This window comes from Acanthochromis polyacanthus, chromosome 1, assembly GCF_021347895.1.
Source record: "Acanthochromis polyacanthus isolate Apoly-LR-REF ecotype Palm Island chromosome 1, KAUST_Apoly_ChrSc, whole genome shotgun sequence".
Taxonomy (NCBI): Eukaryota; Metazoa; Chordata; class Actinopteri; family Pomacentridae; genus Acanthochromis; species Acanthochromis polyacanthus.
The window spans coordinates 21,946,985-21,973,556 of record NC_067113.1 but is presented as its reverse complement, the minus strand read 5'-3'; the positions used below and the strand labels follow the sequence as shown (position 1 = coordinate 21,973,556).

The window sequence follows — 26,572 nt, the reverse complement described above, 5'->3', positions numbered from 1 at the left end:
AGACTGATGCTCACCTGGACCGCTTCGTCTCCCCGCTTCGTCCTTGTGAAATTATGAACTCGGCTCTCTGCTCCCACTGCGCCGCTTGATCGCCACCAATCTTGACGCGGAGCATCCTCCCCTTCCTGCCTCCTGATTGGTCGCTGCGAGCCCGAGCCGCCCTCTGATTGGTCTCACCTGCGAGTCCCGACGCTGGATTAGGCTGCATCAGATAGTGTCCAATAATCCGGTAATAACAAACACCCCCGCATCTGACAGCAGCCTCCAAAATATCACAGCAGCCTCAGCCTGTGTCATTCAGCAGAGTCACCTGGAAACGGTCATTTTAAATCTGCTTGGCATGTCTTGTTTCGGCCTCCTTCACTCACACCAGTGAGGTGAGTAACAACAGGCGACAGTATCTTAATTTGAGCCTGTTCGAAAGAGAAATTAAAGCAGTAACTTCATCGGCGTTCGTGCAAATGTCGGTCTGTGGAAACTTTCGTGTAAATTTCAGATTTATTGCAGCTTAAAAACAACACATTTAACGTTTTTTTTTTTTTTTTTTTTTTTTTTTACAAAAAAATAGAATACTGTAATAATAAACGCTCATGGCACAATTTTGTAAGGGCTTTACGTAATAACCAGGGGTTTCCTCCGGGTGGCTACACGAGAGGCAAATTTTGATGTCACGATCCTCTTCGGCCGTTTAGACAGTGGACAAGTCAATGTTGGAGAAACATTACCTTCCTCTGCTCCATTTCTATGCGTTTCCACCAAAATTTGCTGTTTTGATGCATTAAATTAGATGTCCTTCTTGTTTTTTTATCCTAAGCATCTCACAACGAGTTGAATTTTACATGTTATTGTGCTTCAAATATTGATGAAGCGTCATTCAGTCGCATCTACCAGTAGATGGCACTCTGTCCTCAGTATGCAGCTGGGAGAGTTGCTGCTAAAACCATATTTGAATGGAGGTTACGCATAGTACTCATTCTACATCCAGCCATTTTCTTCATCAGTGGGTCATTTCACTGTAAACGAGCCAAATGTGAAAAACTGTTTGCATAGCAGTAGGAATCACGGCTAGAAAATGAGCCAGGGTTCATGTGATGTAACCTGTTTTTGACCAACCATCCCATGTGGTGATACGACCCTTTTAAAAGTTGGCCAACAGCTTTTGAAGTTTTCTCCAGTTAATTATCAAGGAAACAGATAACACATCCAGAATAAAGATGCTTGTTTTTGATTGCTCTCTGTCATAAACATTAAACTGGTGGAAACCATTGAAACTATGATATATATTCCATGATATTGATGCTCAAAATGGATTATAGAAGAAAGCATGCTTAATCCAAAGGAAGAATATGTCGCCTGGAATAGATATAAAATGGTTTTGGTTGCAGTTTTTAACAGAAGTCAAATGTGTTTGTCATCAATGAACCTTTCTATCTTCTGTATTTAGCACTAAATATTAAGTTATGAGGGTTCTAAAATGCTGAAAACATTAATACAAAATAAAAAGTGCAAAAGTGTTCATAGTATGAAGGTAAAAGTTTGCACAGCGTCATTAGCTATACTAACGTTACTGTACCAAAAAGAGGTGAAATGGGAAGTACTGATTGATTTTAATGTTTCCCCACATTTTGTGTCCTTTCAGACTTTTTTTTTTCAGCATACATGCCATATTGATTTCTAGCTTTCATCCATTCAAATCTAAATGTTCGCTGGTTTTCTCTTCAGCTTTCTGTGATAGTAAACAGTTTTCTTTGGATTTTTATTTCAGGACTACGGCTGCATCGATTAATTGATTATCTATTAAAATAACCACCTTCTGTTATGATAATCACTTTAGAGGTTTGAGTAACTTTTAAAGAAAATAAGTTACGATTTTCTTTTATCCAATCCTCTTTGATAGTTAAATATCATTGGGTTGCAGACAAAACAAGACATTTCTGGATCTTGGACTTTAGGAAACACTGATGGACATTTTTCCTCATGCTCTGATATTTTAAAGGTCAAGAAATGCACTTACCTGCATTCCCTCTAAATATGTTTTTGTGCTTTACTTTGTTGGTTTACCCAAATATTTTTTAATGTGAGACTAAAGCTTATGCATCAAAAAGGCTCCGATTTTTTTTACCTACAAGGTGTCTATTAAATAATGGAAGTAATGCTGTAATGCAATTTTATGTCACTCATGCAGGTTGAAATTTTCAGCGCTCTTTTTCCTTCGATGCTATGTGGTTTAGACTTGCATGTTGTGGTCCAATTGACATCAGGCCAGTCTCATTATTTAAGAGTCACTTCTTGTACAGTTTGCAGATCATCTGACTCAGTGTTTAAGCTGTTGTGTCATGCTGTCCTTCTGCTGTGACAGTCACGCTTTTTTACTGTGACTCGTGTGTTAATGCTCAATAACATGTTTGAAATCTATTACAGAGGATATACTGAACTGAGGTTTGACTTAAGAAAAAAGTTTCTTGCAAATCAAATCGCAATGTGTTTGAGAAGAATCACAATTGTTTTGATGTTTTTCTCCACATCATTCAGCTCCAGTGTTGCTTGGAGCGCGATAAATATGTGGTAATAGAATTGTCCTGTAAAGACTTCTGACTGGGAGCAGATGGTAGATTTTCTCTGAGTCATCAGCTAATGCTCAGATGTAGTTGAACCAAGAAAAAGGATGGAAAATAAACTGACCTACAAGTGAGATTTGAACATGAAATTAGCTTCTCTGTCCTTTTTGTTTTTCTGGTCTTCCCCTTCTTTTTAATTTTCCTTACAGTGCCTCTCTTTTGTCTGTCCCAAAGCCTGTGTAGTACCATTACTGACACTGTAATCTCACCACCTCCTCGTATTCTGCACACTTTCCCACAAACATCAGACCAACATAGTCACCACATCTCCCAACTTCCAATCTCTTAACCTCTCCCTCTCCCCAGTTCCCAGCCTCTCTGGTCCCCACAAGCCCGTCAGCAGCCTCCTAAAAAGGCTCCAAGATGCTGCGAGAGAGCTCCAAGGCTTGGAGCAACGGCTCAGAGGCCTACAGCAGCGACCCCGAGGAGGATGAGGAGGAGGAAGAGGACATGGTGTTTGGGGAGAGCGATCACGACGGCGTGGCGGAGGAGATGATGGATCTGAGCGACCTTCCCACGGCGCTGTTCGCGTGCAGCGTTCATGAAGCTGTGTTCGAGCAGGACATGGACAGGGTGAGACGCTGCAAGCTCACTTTCTGGGTCACATTTCTGTGGTGTCGGTGCGCGTGAGTGCGTGTTTGTGTGCCTGGCTGTGTCAGTTTGTGCATCTCTGAGTCATCGTGCTCAGAGTGTCAGCTCATCCAGGATTCAAAGCCCAGCAACACGTGCGTGGTGGACACAGCTTCTGCTCCTGTCTGTCGAAGTCCAGGTTTCAAACTGGGCCGCCGATTGCTCGAGCGCAAAGACACACACACACGTATACACACCTGATGTTGTTATTCATTTGCCAGTGAACATGAATACAGGTCAGCGGATTACAACATGAATCGCACAGAATCGTGAGCCACACTCATCCTTCCTGCAGCCGTCTGTGCATTTCATTCAAACATCACTGTGTTATTTGTGCTCACTTACGCTCGTCGACTTGGTAACGGATCTGAAACGAAAATGTTGCAGACATAAAGAATGATTGCATTTGTGCCTGTGTGCTCACACACATACTGTAGCTTCTCTGTTAAGGCCTCTCTAGGATATGTCAAGCCTCTCTCCATGCCCTATCAGATTCCCAGAGAAGGAGTATTTGGGATCTTTGGATTCTGTTTGCTGGAGGAGGATACAAAGAAATACTTTCAATTTTCTGCCTTACTAATCCAATTATGCTGCTCTACCATCCCTCCATCCTTCCAGTTGGCATCCTTACATCTCCCCCTCTTCTCTCTCTGTAACTCCAAGTCTTTTGGCCTCCCCATCAGCCTCATCCATCTCCCTCTTTATTATATCGGTCTCAGTGATCTCCTCTTCTGATCACAATATGCAAAACTTGCTTTTTAACTTTCGTCTCCTTCCTCAATTCTTTTAATATTCCCCTTCGGTCTCCCTCCGTGGCCTTCTTTATTTATCCGTTCTATGTATATAAATGCAAAGCAGAGAGGCTAAATCTGGCGCATGCACAAAATCCCTTTAAATGAATCACTCCTGCTTTGTGAGTTTGCTGTTTGTGCACCCGTTGCTCCTAGCGGTGGAGTCCGCCTCCTTCCCTCCCTTTCGTTTTTGCCTCCTCACTTCATTACGATTCACACTCCGGCTTTTAAGTGGAAATGCCACCCACGCACCCTTCAGTCAGAACATGTCAATAGAGTGTTTTCCATATGTTTCAATTAAATGAGCCGTGCTAAAAATAGAACTTTTCGACATTTGTTTAAATCTTCAAAATGAGGGCAGAAAGGAATAAGATATGAAAAAATGTAAAAAATAAAACAAAAAACGAGTTGCTTCTGGTATTTTTAGAGCACGAACAAGGAGTTTATTAGGTTGTTTCTGGCTTGTAGCAGTGCTGTTAGATCTTCTTCACACATACACATTCGCCCAGAATCTCATTTTAAAATTAGAAGATTTCAGCATTTTCCTAAGTGCTAAAAACTTGACATCTCTAAAATTGTTGCCTACATCTTCAGTGAAGAACAGGGACATGGCAACCTACATTTTTGTGTCTTTGGGCTCTTGGCTTCCTCCCAACACCGACATTACCTTCTGTTTCTGTTCTCAAAGGCCTGCATGCAGGAGGATGGGCTGTTTCTGTACTCACACTGTGCTCTTTTAGAGAGAGAGAGAGAGACATGTGCCCTCATATTTATAAGAAGCTCTTAGCACGCTGTAAAAGCCTTTTCCTTTCTTCTGCATTAGTGAAAAGTAAGTAAAACCTGGTGGCACACTTTCTCTTTATCTGCAGCATTTTGTTCCCCTGACCAGCTTTTAGCTAAAATGGGGAGATGCCTTTAGGAAGTTCAGCTGAGGTTTAACTGGATCACATCTCTACGGATATGACTTTGTTCATTATTAATTTACGTATTTATTTTAATTCTTTAAACGGGGCTGCATCACTGCACTTAATGATATGAATGATCTGTTTCAGTTAAAACATCAAATGAGCTTTGTCTTTCCTCCTGCATATGTTGATTGTTAGAGTGAAATGCAGCATTTAAGCCCAGGAGAGTGACTTTTATTTGGTAAATGTTTCAAAAAGATCAAAAGTTTGGATGCTCTTTGAGGATCTTAAGGATTTTTTCCCCCAAAGCATATGAAAGGGTTTTGGATTAATGAATTGTTTTTCTACCTTCTTGTTCACTGTATTTTCCTCCTTGCCAGCATTTCCAATAATTGTGTCTACAAAAGATCCCATTTGACATTTTCTAGTTTCCCTGTGTCACAGAGAATGCCACAGAGAAGTCATTCTGCGCAGTGCCGCAGCCGGTATGGCTCCTGATTCATTATCGCCTGTACTGCAGCCACAGAAAACTAGTGTATGGAAGCGGTGGGAAAGTTGGAGGCAGAGGTGTGTGAGGGGAAAGTAACAAGGCAAAGCAGTTTGTGTGCTTGTCAAGACAAAGGTCAGAGAAGCCATTATAAGTCGTCCCTCATAGTGCCCAGTGTGTATCAGGCCTAATCAGTGCAGAGCAAAGCTTTCATCGCTGCTCCTGCTGCTGTCAGCCTGAGCTCTCCTCACTCCATAACCGGTGCAATCAAGCAAGCACAAGCTGCAAGCCTAATACAACACGAAGCAAAAATGTTTTTATCATGCAGGCAATAGAAAATCAAACTGTTTTTAAGGTTTCTTCTCTCCACTTTTCTAAGATTATTCCAAGTTGCACTTAATCAATATTTTATGTTAGCAATAGATCAATGTGATAAAGGGGTCACAGAGAATTATGAATTGACTGTGTAGTTGCTCTGCAGAGCACTGAGGTCTTACAGCTCACAGCTTTACTGCTTTCGTTCCCTCTCCGATCAGCCTAATTTCCAGCTGCAGAAAGCATCTGTTTTCAGCAGTGAAGCTCTGATTAACCCATAGTAACACCACCTGGCATACACCCAGTGGATGATGAGCAAAGTTAGTGTCTAGTCAGTGAATACAGTGGAGCATTTAACACATAAAGAGACAGATAATCCCCTCAGGTTTAGATAGAAACAAAACTAAAAGTAATTGAATATTGGACTTAGATTCTTTGAGTGGCAGTAAGCTTGACTCCAAATAAATGCTCTGTCTTCGAAATGAGTAAATGGCACAGTGATGACTGAACAAAAGAAAAAGTGATATATCAATGTTGATGGCTGTCTTCCTTGCCAAGAAGTCAAAAAAATCTGTAAATATTGGTTTAATGAGTTGGTTCACTCAAATGGGTGAAAGAAACATATTTTCTCAGCAATAATGTGGCCATGCAGAGAATTTAAAGATGATTTTTAAAGCTTTGAGATGTCATCTCTAAAGTTTCCACTCCAAACTATTACAGCAGAGAAGAATACAATTAGTTTTTTGGGGTTAGGTGTATTCACTCATCCTAAAAACAATAATTAGTTTGCAGTTAAGTTAACAATATTTGGAGGTCTTTTTGCAAAGCTTTTCTTAATCAACACAAGCATGTGGACATGACCATTGTCCAAATCAACTAGTGTCTTAAATTAGCAGCATGTTGGTTTAAATCAGCACCAAAACTCTAAACAAAGGCTAATTAAACAACAATCATTATTCTGAGAAAACATTTTATGCAAGCTTTTGGTGTGTTTGCCACCATCAGTTAGTTTCAGTTTCATGGCTGTTTTTAAAGCTGTTTCTATGGGCTTAGTTCACTGCTTACCAAGTTAGCCATTAGCTGTCTACTTAGAAGTGTTTAGTTTGCTGCAAAACTGCACCTCGGCACATATTAAGGACAGAAGATTTTACAGCACAACACTATATATAAAGTCTGGTCTGGACCACAAAGTATTGATTTTGATTTCCAGTCCCCAACAACAACCACCTCTACTGCCTGAATTGTCCCTCTTACAGTAAATAATCCACAGGACACTCAGTTTCAGTTGACCACAGTATTTTCTATGGATTATCCTGAGTAACAAGGACATCTGGAAAAACGTTATTGACACTGAGGCAGAAACGTCAGAGATGTACATCTCAGCGCAACCCGACAACCAAAAATATTGTGCATGCATGAGTTAATTTGGTGGACCTACTTTTAATTACAAGTACAATGGCTTTACATTTGGCTCACTGAGTATATTAACAGTAGCGACTATATCTTTCCTGAAAAGCTTTTCTAAGCTCTTCCTCTTAGCAAAGCATTAGCAGTATGGCATTGATGGAGAGCTTTAAGTATGTGAAAAGTTGAACGGCTGTAGTGGACACTGTCTGTCCCACTTGGGAGTAATGTGTCTGATAGTGTGACTCATGCATGTTGGACGATAAAGTAAGAAAACCCTCAGAGCAGAGTGCAGCTGAAACATCAGGGACTAAAGATAGCGTGATGGAGGACGTGTGAAGTGAGAAGCAAAGTGAGTGCGCGCGCGTTTAATGTACGTATACAATGCATGTATGTACAATTTGAATGCAGACGCGTGGTAGTGATATGTTTGCATGTGTCAGACTATAATCTATTTTGGGTGTCGGTCCTCGGGGCTGAACGTGAGGGAGCGGGTGCTTGGCAGAGTGAAGGTCAGACATGATGCAGTGCAGAGTGAGTGAGTGCCTCTGGCCTCTTGCTCTTGCTGCGGCCTGGATATTATTCTGGTACACTGACCCGGCTTGTTTCACTGGTCCGCTGTGCTTGTTTTGCCTTTATTTATGACACAGAAGAAAGCAGAAAGCAATTTAAGACAAGGAGACAGACAGCAATGGAATGAACAATTTGGCCAAATTGAACTGGTGCAGCACTCAAGTATTTCACAAGATGACAGTGTTTTCTTTTACCGTGACAGTTTAAACGGCAGTAGTGATTGCATTTTGATGAGGATCTCAAGTTTAAGTCACCCACTGCATTCTCTAATAACATTTGAGGGTCTACTGAGGCCGCAAATGTTTTACTATGCACCGTATTATAATTATCTGTAACAATACTCTGTAATCTTTTTAACAGTCATTTTTACACCTCATTTTCTACAGAGCCCTTTTAGTAAAGGGTGTACTTGCCTGGGCAGAAGCAAATTAAAACCAAGTGGATAAGGTGAGAGAAAATGCCCCCACACTCTCCTGTTAAATTTGTTTATCTGTTATGATGGAGAAAATTACACCTTCATCCGAGGGTATGCTCCAAACCCAGCCAGCTTTGCAGCGATGCGTACCAGTGAGTCTCAGTTTGTGCTTCATTTCAATTCGAATATGCAAACCAGCAAAAGGCATATTTGTGCCGTTTTGAATCAGCGGCACTGAGCAGCATGTAAATGATAACCAAAGATACCACAGTACAAAGTACTGAACAGCTTGTGGCCAAATCCAAGTGAATAGAATGGATCTGGGCCAGCGGAGAAAAAAATAAATTCAAGTTCATTACAGCAGCTGAACTACATGTTGCTGTTTAATCAGCTGCTAGTCATTCTGTGCCAGCTTCATTTGCCACCTTCAGTTCATTTCTGTTTCTCCTAGTCTTCCTGCTACACAGGAATAACACATTTAAAAGTTAATACTGCTAGTGATACTGAATTCTGTGAAGCTGCTTCATTGTCACGGCCCTGGTATTGTGCATATTGACTGACTGTCATGGGCCACTTTAACACTAATATTAACATTATGTCTGCTGTAAAAATGGCCGATATTTATTAGTGTATAGACTCTACTGACCTCACTCAATTTTATTCACCTAGTTTCAGTCATTGTCCAATCAGCCACGACAGAAAACACCTGTGCTTTTAGTGTGTCTATGTTTTTGTTTTTATTAGTGTTTTGCAGAACAACACTCTTGTTTGGTGCAGATTTTTATCGTTAGATTTTAGAGGGCAGATTGTATTTTGGACTGCACAGTGGATCGGTGGTCAGCACTGCTACCTTTCCCGGTTTGCATCCTGGCCTGGGCCTGGGATCTTTCTACATGTTTCTAAATTGTCTGTGGATGCGAATGTGAGTGTGCTTGTTTGACTCTATGTGTAGCCCTGTGACAGACTGGCGACCTGTCCAGGGTGTCCACTGCCTTCACCCTAAGTCAGCTGTGTTCAGTACTTCAGTATTGGTATCACCTGTGGACACTTGGAAAATGTTGCACATATTGATTCCAGTTTTTGTAAATGTTGTAAAATAAGTAATCTAAGATGAAAGTTGAATTTTAAGTTTTGCATTATTATAATTCTGTCCAACAGCACGGAAGACATTTTAGAGTTCTTTCTGTGCTGTTTTGCGGTTTCCATAGAAATGCAGGTCTTTATGTTGCAATGAAAAAATAGCCTGCAGTAAGTTAAGTAAAAATGTAACAGGATCAAAAAATGCCCAGAAATAGCTTCAGGTCCAAGAGGGTTAAACACACAGTATGCAATTTCTTCCTCTAAAGGTCTCTCAATCAAAACAAAAACAAAAGATGTAGTTTGACAATGTTGTAAGATAAGTAGATTCTCACTGAGGGCATCAAAACTATGAATGAACACTTATGGAATTATGTGGTAAACAAAAATGTGTGAAATATGTCAAAAGATGTTTTTTTTGTTTTTTTTTTTTAATTTTAGAACCTTCAAAATAGCCATCCTTTGCTTTGATTACTGCTTTGCACACTCTCGACATTCTCTTGATGAGCTTCATGAGGTAGTCACCTGAAATGATTTTCGTCACTTCACAGGTGTGCCTTGTTAAGGTTAATTTGTGGAATTTCTTGCCTTCTTAATGGGCTTGGGACTATCAGTTATGCTGTGCAGAAGTCAGGCTGTTACACAGTTGACAGCCCTATTTAACAACTGTTAGAATCCATATTATGGCAAGAACCAATCAGCTAAGTAAAGAGAAACAACAGTCCATCATTACTTCAAGAACTGAAGGTCAGTCAGTCCAGAAAACTGCAAAAACTTTGAATGTATCCCCAAGTGCAGTCACAAAAACCATCAAATGCTATGATGAAACTGGCTCACATGAGGACCGCCCCGGAAAAGGAAGACCAAGAGTCACCTCTGCTGCCAAGGGTAAGATCATCTGAGTCACCAGTCACCAAAAATGGCAAATTAACAGCACCTCAGATTAGATTTCATTTCATTTATTTATTTATCAGGACAGTGTACAATGACATTAAGCTCAGGAGCAAAGATGTTTGTACCAGACTGTAGCTTTCCAAGCTAATTTCCATCTGTAGTCCTTAGGGAAAGGGATGGGGGCCAAGGTGTAAATACACATAAAATACATTTGACTATTTCCAAATAGTCCCATTCATAGAGTTACAGAATTAAAACTCATCATTCTTCAAGACCATCCGTAACATCTCAGCCATTCATCATCCCAAGCAAATGCCTTTATAATCTCATAAGAGCCCAGATAAAGGCCACAAAGAGTTCTTGTAGCAGACACCTTTGTACATCAACTGTTCAGAGGAGACTGACCAATCAAGCCTTTATGGTTAAACAGTTGCTAAGAAACCACTACTAAGGAAAAACAACAAGCAGAAGAGATTTGTTTGGGTTAAGAAACACAAGGAATGGACAGTAGACCAGTGGAAATCTGTGCTTTGGTCTGATGAGACCAAATTTGAGATCTTTGGTTCCACCCACCGTGTCTTTGTGTAACACAGAAAAGGTGAACAGACTTTCTCTACAAATGGTTCCCACCGTGAAGCATGGAGGAAGAGGTTTGATGGTGTGGGGGTGCTTTTCTGGTGACACTGTTGGGGATTTCTTCAAAATTGAAGGCACACTGAACCAGCATGGCTACCACAGCATCCTGCAGTGACACACTATCCCATCCAGTTTGCATTTAGTTGGACCATCATTTATTTTCCAACAGGACCATGACCCCAAACACACCTCCAGGCTGTGTAAGGACTATTTGACCAAGAAGGAGAGTGATGGAGTGCTGCGTCAGATGACCTGGCATCCACAGTCACCTGACCCAAGCCAGATGGTTTGGGATGAGATGGACCGCAGAGTGAAGGCAAAAGAGCCAATTAGTGCTCAGCATCTCTGGAAATTCCTTCAAGACTGTTGGAAAACTATTTCAGGTTAACCTTGCCAGCAAGTTGATTTCTCGCGATATTTGTGAGTTCACAAATCTCTCAAGAAACCATCTTGCTCCGCTCCCGCATTCACTGTTCGTACAGAACCAAGTTGGTTTGGGCCAATCACGCAGCAGTATTCGTGTGTGGGGCGGGATAATGTGCGGGATATCCAGGTGTGACGACAACACCAAGCGCCAGTAGATCAAAACAAACATGGCAACAGAGGACAACGATCGCAGTGTTTCCCCTGGGTTGAAATGGCTGTGAGGCGGTGGGGTGTAGGCAAGGGCCAACGTGGGGGGCGTGCGTGCATGCGTGGTTTGTCCCGGGCAGACGAGCGGCGGCAGGTGTTAGCCAACCAGCTAGCGGGGGAGACCAGGGGAGAGCAGCCGGCGGACCCGCACAGTTAAAAATGACAACTCCGGTGGCTTGGTGCTTTCCGTTTGTTTTTTTTGGGCGCGGACCAGTGAGGCGGCAATTTCGGCAAAATTGTAGTGAGGCGGTGGCCTATACCAGCGAGGCGGCCCGCCTCGTCGGTCATATAGGAGGGGAAACACTGCGATCGTGTAGATGCTGCTATTAAGTCAGTTTTACTTTGACCACACCATAGCACCTGCGTGCAACCCGATGACGACATATTAAAGTTTGCCGCGATTGGCTAAAAACAAACCTGTCAGAGGCGGGACATACTGTTGCATTGTCCAATCCGTGCCTCTTTCCTCCGAACGGATTTACATGGAGCGGTCCCAGATTGATATTGTGGAGTACTATCAAGTACTACACAATTATTAATCTGGCTATTGCCAGGTTAATTTCAGGTGACTACCTCATGAAACTCATTGAGAGAATGCCAAGAATGTGAAAGCAGTAATCAAAGCAAAAGGTGGATATTTTGAAGTATCTAAAATATAAAACATTTTGACTTACAGTATTTCACACTTTTCTGTTTACTAAATAATTCCATATGTGTTTATTCGTAGTTTTGATGTAGTCAGTGAGAATCTGCAATGTAAATAGTCATGAAAATAAAGAAAAAACATTTGACTGGCAGTGTATATATATATATATATATTGCTCTAGACATTTTAATGAGCAGAAATGTTCCATAATACCTTTAATCATTCTATCTGAGCTCATAATTTCCTTCTTTTCAGAAGAAACTTTAGTGTTTATCTACTTGGGAGACATACAGTACATCAACGATAATACATTCAAAATGTCTCTTCAACACATTAATTCAATTTAATTACCTTGAAATTTAAAAGAATCGCTTCACACAGCTAATCAAATCCAGTTACATAAGTCCATGATGTCATGTTTCTACACCGTAAATACATCTATTTACAGACACTCATCCTTATATGCTCCTCACAGTAAAACTGTTTTGTTCTGCAGTTTATACAACACCTCCTCCACACTTTCTCATGAGAGCTTAGAGGACATTATTTTTTGCTCTTTGATGTGTGATTATGATTGGTTTTGTGTACGACTGCTTTGACCAAAAATACAGCAGCTTGTCTTCCACAGACGCATCTCGCTCCGCCTCCGCCTACTAGACAAGGCCTGATTATGAAACTATAACATTTAAGATGCCATGTAAGCCGCTGTGATTTTTGTTCTTAGTCATGCCTCCATTTAAGTCACGATTATTATTTTTTGGTTCAATCGGTCTAAAAAAAGAACTGCTCTCTGGCTGCTTTCAAGAATAGCAGTTACAGACCAACAATAGAGTCCAATCCCTTATTTAACTGCTGAAATATAAATGAACTCATGAATCGAGGCATAAATGCAATCATGCAGTCCATGAAACAGCAGAATGTTCAGCCGATGATGGCTTTTAGGCACGAATGTGTAAAATTAAGGAGCTGAAATAAAGCCAGAGGTAACAGGGAGTTTAGTTAAGCTGATTCTAAGAAATAAATGAACGGCAGTCCATTTTTGGATCTGCTTGTCTCTCTGTATTTGTGCTGTACAGATGTATTTTAAAAATGGAAAGCTTGGACTGTGTTGTGCATCTAGAGGTAGTTATTACAGCTGCCTTTAGAGACTTGGTCCATATCCTGCCCTTATTTCTTTTCTTCTAGCTTCCTGTTTGCTTACATAACTTTGTTGACTTCTTAATGCTGTGTGGCACCTGAATCTGAGAAGCCGGCTCCCCTGTGAGATTGTTTTTTAAAGGTGTTTACTGGGAGGAAAGGTTGCGAGAACAGCATTCAAATCAATTTCTGCTGGTTGTCATTTGCAGAAAAGGACTATTGACAGTTTGTTGATTTTTTTTTTTTTTTTCTGTTTTGGCACTTGTTTTTCTTTTTTTTTTTTTGCTGTTGCTACTTTTCCTCAAAACGGAAAAACAATCTTGTGCTTGTTTGTTTCTGTTCTTCCTTCGATCTTTCATTTGTTCATTTTCTCCCACGAGTGCTTTTCTTCACTGTCATTTAAGCCCGTCTCTGTCTGCCTCTCGCTGTCTTCATCGCGGTGCTTATTGACGGTCTGTGCTCGTGGCGTCTGGGGGCCTCTGCCGCATTCTGTGCCTCTGATTTGTACAGTTTGAGCATCTGTGCGTTGTCTGAAACAGATCTGAAAGCTGTAGCATGAATATTTATTCCTTTTAATTTAGTTTACTTTTTAGCCAAACTGTTCGTCTAAAGTTTGCATCGCACCGGCTCACCACTTGCTCACCACTTTGTTGCCACGAGGATCCCATGGCTTTCAATTAGTCGTGTTTGAAGTGAAAGAACGGAGAAGTCTTCCTATCCTCTGGTGAAGACTCGATGATTTCTTTCTGTCTCTTTGTTTGCCTGCCACAGAAAATGGTACCCATTTCTCAGAATACTGTGTTGTCTTTGAGGCTCTGAAAACGCCTCGGGTCCCTCCCTGCTCGGGTTTTTTTCTCGTCTTTGTTGTGTCTGTTGTTCTAACAGCGCCAGCGCCTGTATGCGGGTCGGAGAGTCCGACTAGCCCATCCAAAGATTTGACCTGATTTCAAAGCAAAGCAATCAGTGGAACCATCGGCACGTGTCGTTCTGTGCTTCCTCCTCCTCTCCCTCTGTCTCTGTCCCGCTCACACGGCTATACGGCAGCTCATCTCTCCAGCTCCTAAGCTGCTGGACTGGGTTAAAACGCTGAACAGCTGCTGGTGGCCCACCAGATGTGGGCCGTGAACCAAATACATACTGTTCTGTCAATTCCAATGTTTAAGCAGTATTTGTAGGGCTGTTTGAAAGAGGTCACTGTACATAAAGCATCTTTGGTTATTTATTTTTTTAACCAAATCCGTTATGATATTACTATTAGTTGAGTTTTTTTTGGAACATTATGTTATAATAACTAACTATTAAATGAAATATTTCTCTAAAGTTAGGCCTTTTTCTAGTAACACCAGGTCTGATTTTTTTTTTTTTTTGCTTCAAGTTGAACTCGGAATCTGGTGGCAGCTTCTGGTTTGCAGATCTGAAATGATCTGATACACTGGATAAGGCTGCAACTAAAAGTCTTCATCATTTTCATTATTGAACAAGCTATGACTAATCCAATAATAAGGACCCCAGGAAGACTCGCGATCATTCAAAGGGCAGCTAATGGAGATCCTAATTAAACAATAAACAATAATCATCTAGTTTATTAAACATTAGAAAATAGTGAAAAAAATCATCATATGTTTTCCCAGTGGTCCAAGTTGACTTCTTGTTTTGTTTGACTTGCTCATACATTCATAAACCCAAATATATAAAATTTGCAAGAATGTGACACAGACACAGAAAAAAAATATTTTTTTCAACATTTTCCCTTTTGAGAAACTGGAGTACATTTTCTGTTATTAAAATTATATTTTAGCCCCTGTTCTGATGTCATTAAACAGGTAGGATATTTCGAAGATGTGACCCATCCGTATACTGTTTCTTAGTGACTGTCAGGAAGAAACTTTAATGAATGACATGCCGACTGATCCCCAAAGAGTGGGGATCTGACGGCTCTGTTCAGCTGTTGGAGCATTTTGCTGCCGTGGTTTGAATGCACTTGTACCCTCAGAGGAAAGAGTCACTGTAAATCAATACAAAGTTGTTCTGACTGATCACCTTATTACGATGTGAAGCGTGCTTTGACATATAAAGTCACCAGAACTCCCCCCACTTGGAAACCTGTGATCCATTTTGGACTGACATGTTGGACAGCACTCTCCATCATCTTGTTTCTTGTGGTTGTTGCTTTAGCTTTACTGTTATTATATTGAGGTCAGACAACAATATAACAGAATTTAGATAGTTCTCCTGAGGCATAAGATTGTTAAAATAATAACAGTAAACCATTTAAGACTAATTATTGGAATTAAATGCAGTATGAAAATGGAACATAAACATGCAAATGCATCAGAGGGAAAGCAACAGTATTTGAAGCAGTGGGTCATACATACACAATTTCACAGTTTTCAAAGAATGGAAGTTTAATATTGCACAGTGACTAGTCCTTCAGTGAGTTTATGTGAGCAACAGAGGTCCAGAGACTTGGAGAATCAATGGCCTGGTGACATGTGGTGGCCCAACGCTTATTAGTTATGTTGGTTTGTGTGTTTTTTTTTTTTTGTCATCTGTCTATAGTTTTAGCTCCAGTTGTCTTCTTCTTTTCCTTTCGGCTTTTCCCTTCAGGGGTCGCCACAACGAATCAATTGCCTCCATCTAACCCTGTCTTCTGCATCTTTTTCTCTCACACCAACCACCTTCATGTCATCTTTAACCACATCCATAAACCTCCTCTTTGGTCTTCCTCTTGGCCTCCTGCCTGGCAGTGGGAAACTCAGCATCCTTCTCCCAATATATTCACTCTCTCTCCTCTGGACATGTCCGAACCATCTCAGTCTGGCCTCTCTGACTTTATCTCCAAAGCCTCTGATGTACTCATTCCTGATCCTATCCATCCTGGTCACTCCCAAAGAGAACCTCAGCATCTTCAGTTCTGCTACCTCCAGCTCTGCCTCTTGTCTTTTTCTCAGGGTCACTGTCTCCAGACCAAACAACATGGCTGGTCTCACCACAGTTTTGTAAACCTTTCCTTTCATTTTAGCTGAAACTCTTCTATCACACATCACACCTGACACTTTTCTCCAGTCGTTCCAGCCTGCCTGTACACACTTCTTCACCTCTTTTCCACACTCTGCATTGCTCTGGACTGTTGACCCTAAGTACTTAAAATCCTCCACCTTCTTGATCTCTTCTCCCTGCAACCTCACTCTTCCACTTGGGTCCCTCTCATTCACACACAGATACTCCGTCTTGCTGCGGCTAACCTTCATTCCTCTCCTTTCCAGGGCAAACCTCCACGCCTCTAGCTTCTCCTCCATCTGTTCTCTGCTCTCACTACAGATCACAATGTCATCTGCAAACATCATAGTCCATGGAGACTCCTGTCTAACCTCGTCTGTCATCCTGTCCATCACCATAGCAAACAAGAAGGGGCTCAGAGCTGATCCCTGATGTAGTCCCACCTCCACCTTGAACTCCTCTGTTACTCCTACAGCACACCTCACCACTGTCTTACAGTCCTCATACATGTCCTGCACCACTCTAATATACTTCTCTTCCACCCCAGACTTCCTCATACAAAACCACAGTTCCTCTCTGGGCACCCTGTCATAAGCTTTCTCCAGATCTACAAAGACACAATGCAGCTCCTTCTGACCTTCTCTGTACTTCTCTATCAACATCTTCAAAGCAAATATTGCATCTGTTGTACTCTTTCTTGGCATGAAACCATACTGCTGCTCACAGATGTTCACCTCTGCCCTTAGTCTAGCTTCAACGACTCTTTCCCATAGCTTCATCATGTGACTCATCAGCTTTATTCCTCTGTAGTTGCCACAACTCTGCACATCTCCCTTGTTCTTAAAGATGGGCACCAGCACACTTCTCCTCCATTCCTCGGGCATCTTCTCACTATCTAAGATCCTGTTGAACAACCCAGTCAGAAACTCTACTGCTACCTCTCCGAGACACTTCCATACCTCCACAGGTATATCATCAGGACCAAGTGCCTTTCCACTCTTCATCCTCTTCAATGCCCTCCTCACTTCATCCTTACTAATCTTTGCTACTTCCTGGTCCACAACAGTCACCTCTTCTACTCTTCGTTCTCTCTCATTTTCCTCATTCATCAACTCTTCAAAGTACTCTTTCCATCTTCCCATCACACTATTGGCACCTGTCAACACACTTCCATCCTTATCCTTTATCACCCTAACCTGCTGCACGTCTTTCCCATCTCTGTCTCTCTGCCTTGCCAACCTATACAGGTCAGTCTCTCCCTCCTTACTGTCCAACCTAGCATACTAGTCATTGTAAGCCCCTTTTTGGCCTTTGCCACCTCTACTTTCACCTTACGCTGCATCTCCCTGTACTCCTGTCTACTCTCTTCAGTCCTCTCAGTGTCCCACTTCTTCTTGGCTAACCTCTTTCTCTGGATCCACTCCTGCACCTCCTCATTCCACCACCAAGTCTCCTTATCCCTTTCCTTCCAGATGACACACCAAGAACTCTGCGACCTGTCTCCCTGATCACATTTGCTGTAGTTGTCCAGTCATCTGGAAGCACCTCCTGACCATCCAAAGCCTGTCTCAGCTCTTTCCTGAAAGTCATACAACGCTCTTCCTTTTTCAGCTTCCACCATTTGGTCCTCTGCTCTGCCTTTGCCCTCTTCATCTTCTTCACCACCAGGGTCATCCTACACACCACCATCCTATGCTGTCTGGCTACACTCTCATTTACCACTACTTTGCAGTCACTGATTTCCTTCAGATTACACCATCTACACAAGATGTAGTCTACCTGTGTGCTCCTACCGCCACTCTTATAGGTCACCCTATGTTCCTGCCTCTTCTGGAAGAAAGTATTCACTACAGCCATTTCCATCCTTTTTGCAAAGTCAACCACCATCTGTCCTTCTGCGTTCCTCTCCTGGATACCAAACCTGCCCATGACCTCCTCATCATCTCTGTTTCCTGCACCAACATGTTCATTGAAGTCTGCACCAATGACAACTCTCTCACTTCTAGGGATGTTCTGCATCACTTCATCAAGGTCCAACCAGAATTTCTCCTTCTCCTCCAGCTCACATCCTACCTGTGGAGCATACCCACTAACAACATTGAACATCACACCTTCGATTTCTAGCTTCAGGCTCATCACTCGATCTGACACTCTTTTTACCTCCAGGACATTCCTAACGAACTCCTCCTTCAAGATATCTCCTACTCCATTTCTCTTCCTATCTACACCATGATAGAACAACTTGAACCCTGCTCCTAAACTTCTAGCTTTACTACCTTTCCACCTGGTCTCCTGGACACACAGTATGTCCACCTTCCTCCTCTGCATCATGTCAACCAGCTCTCTACCTTTTTCTGTCATAGTTCCAACATTCAAAGTCCCTACTCTCAGTCCTAGACTCTTGGTGTTCCTCTTCTCTCTCTTCCTACGAACACACCTTCCTCCCCTCCTTCTTCGACCAACAGTCGTCCATTTTCCACCGGCACCCTGTAGGTCGACAGCACCGATGGCGGTCGTTATTAACCCGGGCCTCGACCGATCCAGTATGGAAGTCATGCATTTGATTCGCATGTTTGATTTGGCCAAAGTTTTACGTCGGATGCCCTTCCTGACACAACCCCTCTGTATTTATCCGGGCTTGGGACCGGCACAATAAGACACTGGCTTGCGTCCCTTGCTCCAGTTGTAAACCTAAATATATATATAGTTAATTTTCAAGATTATAGAACAGAAAAACAAAATAAAGTTTGACATTATTGCATCAACTGACAGAAGTCAATACATCTGCAAATACATAGAGTTTAGTCTGGGGAAAAATAATACTGCATTGAGATTGATGCATCTCTGTTTCAGAACTGCTACATTAGCATTTGTTTGACATGATTTTTCATTTTAAGATGCCTGAATATTCATATCATCTTATCTATGAAAACCATCCCAGGCAGCCAGATCTTCCAAATACAATACATCAGCACTTAAAGTCTCAGGGCAACTTGACAGCTTATTGCAGAGAACTTCTGGATGTCATGTTAAAAAAAAAAGTGAAGTATCTGGTAAACTTCCCTTTAGATCTCTGCTTTTCTGTCACCCTTAGTATTTAATAATAATAAAGTTAGGAGGAAAAAATATTCCACTTATTATTTATCAAAAGTCACACTAAAAAAATTAAGTCAGCTCATCTGCCTGCAGCTGTCATCAGATTTTGATTCACATGTCACAAAATCCTTATTGCTGCAAGTAATGTCAAGGCATTATTTTCTTCCACCTGAACCCAACTAAGGTGAGAGCGGTACTTATTGAGTACCAGTATGACTACTTGAATTTCATACTTGTATACTTGCATGTACAAATTTCCCTTGATAAGAGGCTCAATTTTGTTAATTAGGAGAAAAGAGTTGCATTTAGAGTTGACCTTTGGGAGTTGTCTATCACTGTTAATTAACGAATGATTGCCAGAGGACATGTAAATCTCTGTCTATCATCTATTTTTGTTTTTACATCTAAATGACTTAACACAGCAGCAGCCACGCTCCCCACCTCACATTTCATCCTGTCAGCTCATCTGCAGAATTCAAACCACCAGATAAAAACCAGTTTGGGGCTTTGAGGGGACGTTGATCAAGGCTACATGTGTTTGTCATTTACAGTTGAGAGCAGATGTCTGCTCATGCTCAGGTATTCATGCTGTCCTTTGCACCTGGCAGGACCCCCCCCCCTCCCTCCCTCTCTCTATTTCTATCTCTTTCTATTTCTATCTCTTTCTATTTTCACTCACCCGCTCACTACTTTTATTCCCTCCCTGCCTCTGCTGCATCTCTGTCTCTCTCTGTTCTCCCCCGCTCTTTCTCACCTACGCTCTGTAGATCTGCCTCTCTGCCCTGTAGACATTCTTTTATCCTCCCATCCCTCTGTCTCCCCCTGGCTCCCTGCGCCTGTGCTTGGCTGCTTGCTTTATAAATAGCTTGGCCTAGATTGCAGCAGCTGCATTGGCGCTGGCACCATGGGTTGCTTTGGCTGGGCCAAATGAGGTAGCCTGTTGTAACAAGAGGTTGGCAGTGGAGCGGAGGGAGCATGTGTGTGTTCAGATGCAGGTGTGTGAGGATCAGGAGGATAGCGTAGCCGCAGCCTGACTGCATGCCTGCAGTGGCTCGGGAGTTTGTTTTTACCCTGTCATTCCTTTGATTTTTCTGCTGTAACATCGCACTCCAGCATGCACGGTCACACCCACATACAAACAAAGCCTGCATGTCTGTGAGAACGGTTGTCATAGCTGTCATATTTTCATGCTTTTCTATTTCGGATCAGTGATTGCAGGAAATGAATTACCAATGTTTGCATGCATTTAATTTGAATTTGCAAATAAAAATTATACATCTTTGCATGCAGTTATTTTTAGAAGCTGTGTTTAAGCATAGCATTGTTTCCCTCTTTGCACTAAGACGCATGTGTGCATTAGGAGCATGCGTACATGAGCCCACCGTGATGATCCACTGCCCTGATTTCCTCCCTCCTGCTCCTCTGCAGAGCTCCCCTTCTGAATACAAATTTTGCTCGTCAGTGAGTCTGAGACACAGCGTCTCACTCTTTGAGCATCTCTCTGCCTCTCTGCCAGCTCCTCTTTTCATCTCTCAGAAAGTGCATCGTGCATGTTTGAAACTCCGCATTAACTACATTTCGACCATTTCATTGACTGTGCGCCGTGTCTGATGATTCATACTGCATCCATATTCATTTATTTCTTCTTGATCATAAACAAATGGGAGTTAGGAGAAAGAAAATCCACTCCTGAATCGAACACCTTTGTGAAATTTGTATTTGCGTCTTATATTTATATATTAGGCTGCCAATAGTAGACAAAGAAAGCAAACTGACTTTTACTGCATTGCTGGTAAATGGCTACAGCTTAAGCAAATTGATTTTATTTGAAGGAATACTTGTATTTGATAAAAGACTTTCGAGATGCTGCTAGTTTGTTACCATTAGACAGAGCCAGGCCAGCTTTTTCCAGTAGTCTCAGCGCTGGGGTAAACTAAGGATGAAAGCAAATAATTGTTAAATATGTGCAACTTAGAATCATGCACACATTGCAGTTCACACTGTGCACATAAATAAATAAGATATTGTCCATATAAAGATGCAGCATGCTCCCATTTATAGTTTATTTGTTGATAATGGGTTATGGTATTAAGTATCACAAGCTGGCAGCGTTTTAAGGATTAAAATAATTCTGAGAAACGAGCAGTCACTGATCTGGGTTTCACATTCATCTTTCAAATGGAAAGATGGTGTCGAAGCTTTTTATTTTCCTGCATGGACTCTTGTTTGAGGGTGCGCTGCCTGTGAGATCTAACAGAGAGAATTGTGAATGAGAGGAGCGAATTGAGAATGAGGAGGAGGAGGAGCAGAGCTGCAGAATGAGGCCGGGGAGGAAGAAAAGTGCTTCATCATCCATGGCAATCCATCCTACTTATCAGCCGAGACAAAGGGATCAGAGGGGCACATCGACATGGTGCTTTGATAACCGAAAACATTCAAGTAAAATAGTACATGCAGGGTGCCGTACAGGACACAGATGGAAAGGATTATTTTTTTTAATTTGCATTTTAAGTGTTAAGATGTTACCAACACTATCACATACTGCTGTAAACAGGCCAGTAAGTCTACCAAATGTGTTTTTTTTTTTCCTCCTGAACACAAATATGTGGGCATATTTTTAATCAATTCTGCATTTTCTTTAATTATTTGATGTATTATTGACCTTTTTCATTCATTTTTCCTCATAATTCATGGTAACCACAGAAGTTCCTCCTGACGTAGATGCTGGAAAACAAATTTTCACTGGGATATGCTCTCTGGTTTTGCATTAAATGTACCTAACCCAGGCTAAATGCCAGGTCAAGGTACAGGCAGGATGGCTTTGCAAGCTGTTTTCCAGATCACAGGGCTTCAGCAAACATCTGCTTGACTGAAGTTTCCTTGAGCAACGCAGTGAATCTCTACTATCATCTGTTGACTCAAGGCTTTGTAAATAGGGGCAAGTGAAAAGAGAATTTTCCAACAAGCCATAAATAAATGATCACAACCTTTGGCAAGCGAAGACTACATCAGCTTCCAGAAAACCGAGTGGATGGAAAAGAAAAAGGCGACACAGGTGCACTGCTTTATCACTTCTGAGCGTGTGATTAATGAGCTCGGGGGGTGATTTTTTGAAACAGTATCTAAACCTGCCAAGAAGCGTCTTCTGTACTGCCTGTTCTTGCGATCGTGAGTTGGAAGATTAAAGCAGATTCACTCCCAGCAGAAGAAGCAGCTGACAATGCTGCTCAGACTCCGGTCAACGTGCTACACTGTTATGGGGTGTTTTTGGGCGCTTACAGGCGGATTTTTCCAGACCGAGTGACTGACTGATACTGTCTGCTGGAGGAATGTCACAGTCATCCACTTATATCTTTCTCATGTTCTCCGTCTACTCAACGTGGACAATGCCTGACATGCACAGACATAAATAGTCCTCACCGCCTAGAGCCTCAATATTAATGGCTTATAGGGACTTAGCTGTCTCGGCTGGTCTGGCAATTATTATTATGAAATGGAGGGCGGGAGAGATGGAGTGAGATGATCTGAGTGATGGAAAGAAGACACGATTTGTTAGCATATTATGCAATGGCATAATGTCTGTGGGAATTTTTGAAATGACTGGTCTTCAGCCCGAATGGAAACTCAGTGGATCATAGTAATTAACAGAAAGAAGCTCTGGCAGCAGTGGTACAGTCAGCCTGGTCTCCCGCTTTATTGGTAGTGATAAAGAGTCAAGTACAGCTAATCTACAATCAAGAAGTCAGCATTAAAGTACAGTACAGCCCACTGAGAAGTTCTGTCAAAGTTTTCACATCTCTGTCATTCCAGGATCAGCTAAGCGTCGGTACTGAAGGCTCTAATGCCCAAATTAGGCATCTATTAATTTACTGCACAGCTTGTAGGGAGACGGCAGCTTTCGGCACGGAGTACATTAGCCTCGCTTCCATTTAGGCGTGTTGTTTGTCTGCTATTCTTAAGCCCATAAAGCCACGGACCATGTCAGCTGAAGGTAACTAACTTCAGAGCATGCAGCTGACATGCATGGTTATGCAACTGTGTGCCTTGATAGGAAAACAAGTGCTGTAAATGCTTTTAGCAGGCAGCATATTTTTGACCCGCAGTAAGCTAGTAATTTGAGCTCATGACTGATGCAAAATATTTTCTGACTTACATGGTTGTACTTTGATCACATGGGCTCCATCAGAAAACTATGTCATATAAGTCATATGATATTGCTTACTGCTAATAATAATAATAATGTTAATATATTGTGTACTTGCCACTAAAACTGCAACAATTAGTTGATTACTTATCAACAATTAAATTAACTTAAGACTGTTTTGATGATCAGTGACTTGGTTATAGCTTTTTTTTGTAAAGAAAAAAATAATATATTCACTGATCATACCTTCCAAAGTATGAACATTTTCAGATTTCTTTGCTCCTCAGTGACCGTAAGCGGAATATCTTTAGATCGTGGCCAAAGCAAAACATTTGTGGACATCATCTCAGAGTTTTGGAAACAGAGATTAACATTTTTCAACATGTGTAACCCAAACTACTTGTCGATTAATCAAGAAAAAAATTGACAGAATAATCGACAGAAATAATCATCAGCAGCTGGCAGCACTTTTACCTTTAGTGGCTAGACTAGTAGAGAGATGACAGGAAATGAGATGAGACAAAATGAACAAAAAAAAGATGCTAACCAGGGACATAACACTTCATGGCCCAATATGCGACTTTGTAATCCTAAAAGGTTCAATAAATAGCTACTGGACTTCTTGTTTTTTCTCTCTCCAGTAGTTAATTTTTAACTAATTTCTATATATATATTTAATTAGTATAATATTTATTTCAATGTATTTATTTTTGTGGATTTCTCCATAAAGTTTATCTTATTTTGTAGATTTTACTTTGTACTTTGCCAGTTGCAGAAGACAGATACAGGAATAGTCTGTTCAGTAAACACGTTTTTAATAAAGGGAAAGGAAAGAGTAAAAAAATAAAAAGCAGTTTAATGTTGTCATAGTCATAGTTACAGTGACGCCATGCCACTATCTCGCAATTATACAGAAATCTTAAACAAATCCATGGATCCAGACTATAAGCGACATCACTGCCAAAAGCTAATCACTTGGCCCTTGTGTCATTTTTGAGCTTCCCTGAAAATTTCATCCAAATTCGTTTGTCCGTTTTTTAATAACAGACAGACAAACAATCGTCACGTAACTCCGCCTCATTCCTTGTCGGAGTAATTAGGTTGTTTCAACCTGATATAATTCTGTCCACCTTTTCCATGAAATTGTGCTATAAACAACCCCAAAATGTGTGTTGTTTTTTTTTTTTTAATTTTTTTATGCAACACTTGCATCTACTCCATCTATAGCCATACAAATGCACTGTTCATTCAAAAGCACCATAGCTCTGTGCTGGAATTCACTGGGTCAATCAGGGTGACTCTGGTGTTCATGTCACTTCATGTACCCATGTTCACTTCTTTCTGTGACACTTTTTTCCCTCCTCCACTGACACCAGAAATACAAGAAAAGGCGGAATAAACCGGCCCGTGGATTCTGCAGTGCCCCCTGCACGGTTCGCCAAGCGCCGTAGTGGCGTAAAACACGACGAACGTGAGGATGGTAATGACGTCAATGTGGAGCCAGGGGGAGGGCAGGAGCGAGGGAGGAAGGAGGGAGGAGGAAGAGATAGAGGAAGGGAGGGAGAGAGTTTGTGCGGCTGCTGCAGCATCACTGTCAGCAGCGCTTTAGTGCAGCGAGGAGTCCAGCAGCAACTCTGAGCGCAGGAGGACCGAGGCGCAAGAACCGCAACTTTCTGGAGGAAGAACCCGACACACGATTTAAAGAGGAAGACTTTTATTATTCTTTTTTATTTGTTTTTTTCTTTTGCTAGCCTCCTCGATCACGCAAGGGAATGCCATCGATAAATATGAAACTGGAGATGGTGACCATCATCGCCTGCGAAGTAGACACCGAAGTGTTTACATCAGACAAAATGCAGGTACGGTTTTATCTCCGAAGGGGGGAAAAAAGACGCACGCTGCAGCAAAGCATGGTTTCGCCCTTTGCGGTGTCGGTTGTGCAGACTCAGGACCCACTGCTGCCTGGTAGCAGTGCATGCATGTCTTGGTGACGTTGAATGCAGCCCTCTTTCTCTCTCTCTCTCTCTTTCTCTCAGAAGAGGATTTTTATCAATGGGAGCCGCAGCTCGCCAAGACGCACGTCCCTCACCGCACCGCGATTCATGCTGAATAAATCGCAAAATACCGCAAGACTAGGCTGCAAAAAACAATCCGTAATGCACCAATTCTGACAATATTGTGGCGTTAAGTTGCACAGGTCGAGAGGAATTTGGAGAGACGGTGCGGAGGCTGAATGAAAGGGTGTGATGGATGGAATTGTCCATGCAAGACACATGCAGGGAAAGAAGTGAGGCAGTTTTTAGACGCAGTGGCAGACAGACCCCCATTCTCCCCCCTCTGTATCTCTGCCCTCTTCTCACCACAGCAGCACTGCAGGTGCACCAGGTTAGAGCAGAAAAGACAATCCAATAGCAAATATGGGAAGAATTTCAGAGAACTTGGGCATAAAAGCCAAAATGATTTGCAATTGTAAAAATAAGCGTTCCACAGCATCCAGTAGGGGTGTTATTGATGACGTTTAAGTTTGACTAACCCTGCAGTAATATGCTATTGATTTCTTCGAAGCCCTCAGGACAAATCGGGTACAGGTATAAAGGTATATGCTGCCTGTCAGTCAAAGAGCAGGGCAGCACTTGTACTCTAATATGTTCAAAGTGAGCCTTGGGACCCCAACTTTGGTGCATGCCAGTATTGGGGGCTTAGAAGGCTACACAGATGGTCTGCCAAAGCTTGACTCACCCACTAAACCCTTTGGAAATTCCATGTCAGAATATATTCCCTCACCTGCTGGCTGCCTGCGTGTCTGCTTGTCTGATTTGACTCATCACCACAGATACAGAAAGAGATGCAGAAAAGGGTGAGAAAAACCAGTGCAGCTCTGGAGACTGAGGACAGGTTGGATCTCCTGTGATCAAGGTCTAGTCCATTATGAGCAGTCGGTGTACGCGAGGATAAATGTTCTGTCATGGATGGACTCGCAGTCATGTTTTTTTTTTTTTTTTTTTTTTTTTGTTCCTCTGTGACACTTGTTCTCCAGCGCTGATGCGATTCAGCAGCAGAAGTTCATTTCTCCACCCTTCCCCACCTTGTTCAGCTATATTTCTTTCTTTGCAGTTCCATGAATGTCACTAATCCCACACTACTTGTGCATAGGCTTTGTGCTGTCTGCAT

General features: G+C 41.9%; 1 protein-coding gene across 2 annotated transcripts in view; it reads left to right on the top strand.

Annotated features, from left to right (window-relative positions):
* Positions 1 to 213: 213 nt before the first annotated feature.
* The window catches only part of rcan3 (regulator of calcineurin 3), a 48,530-nt gene continuing 22,171 nt past the window's right edge, over positions 214 to 26,572 (top strand). Inside the window, exons 1-2 of one of the 2 annotated variants that reach the window (XM_022196721.2) lie at positions 214 to 377; positions 2,925 to 3,191. In XM_022196721.2, the coding sequence (XP_022052413.1) occupies positions 2,982 to 3,191 (210 nt within the window). In that variant the 5' untranslated portion in view covers positions 214 to 377; positions 2,925 to 2,981. Of the gene's footprint in view, positions 378 to 2,924; positions 3,192 to 24,941; positions 25,261 to 26,572 lie in introns of those variants that run through there. The other variant, XM_022196730.2, reaches the window with a different exon arrangement.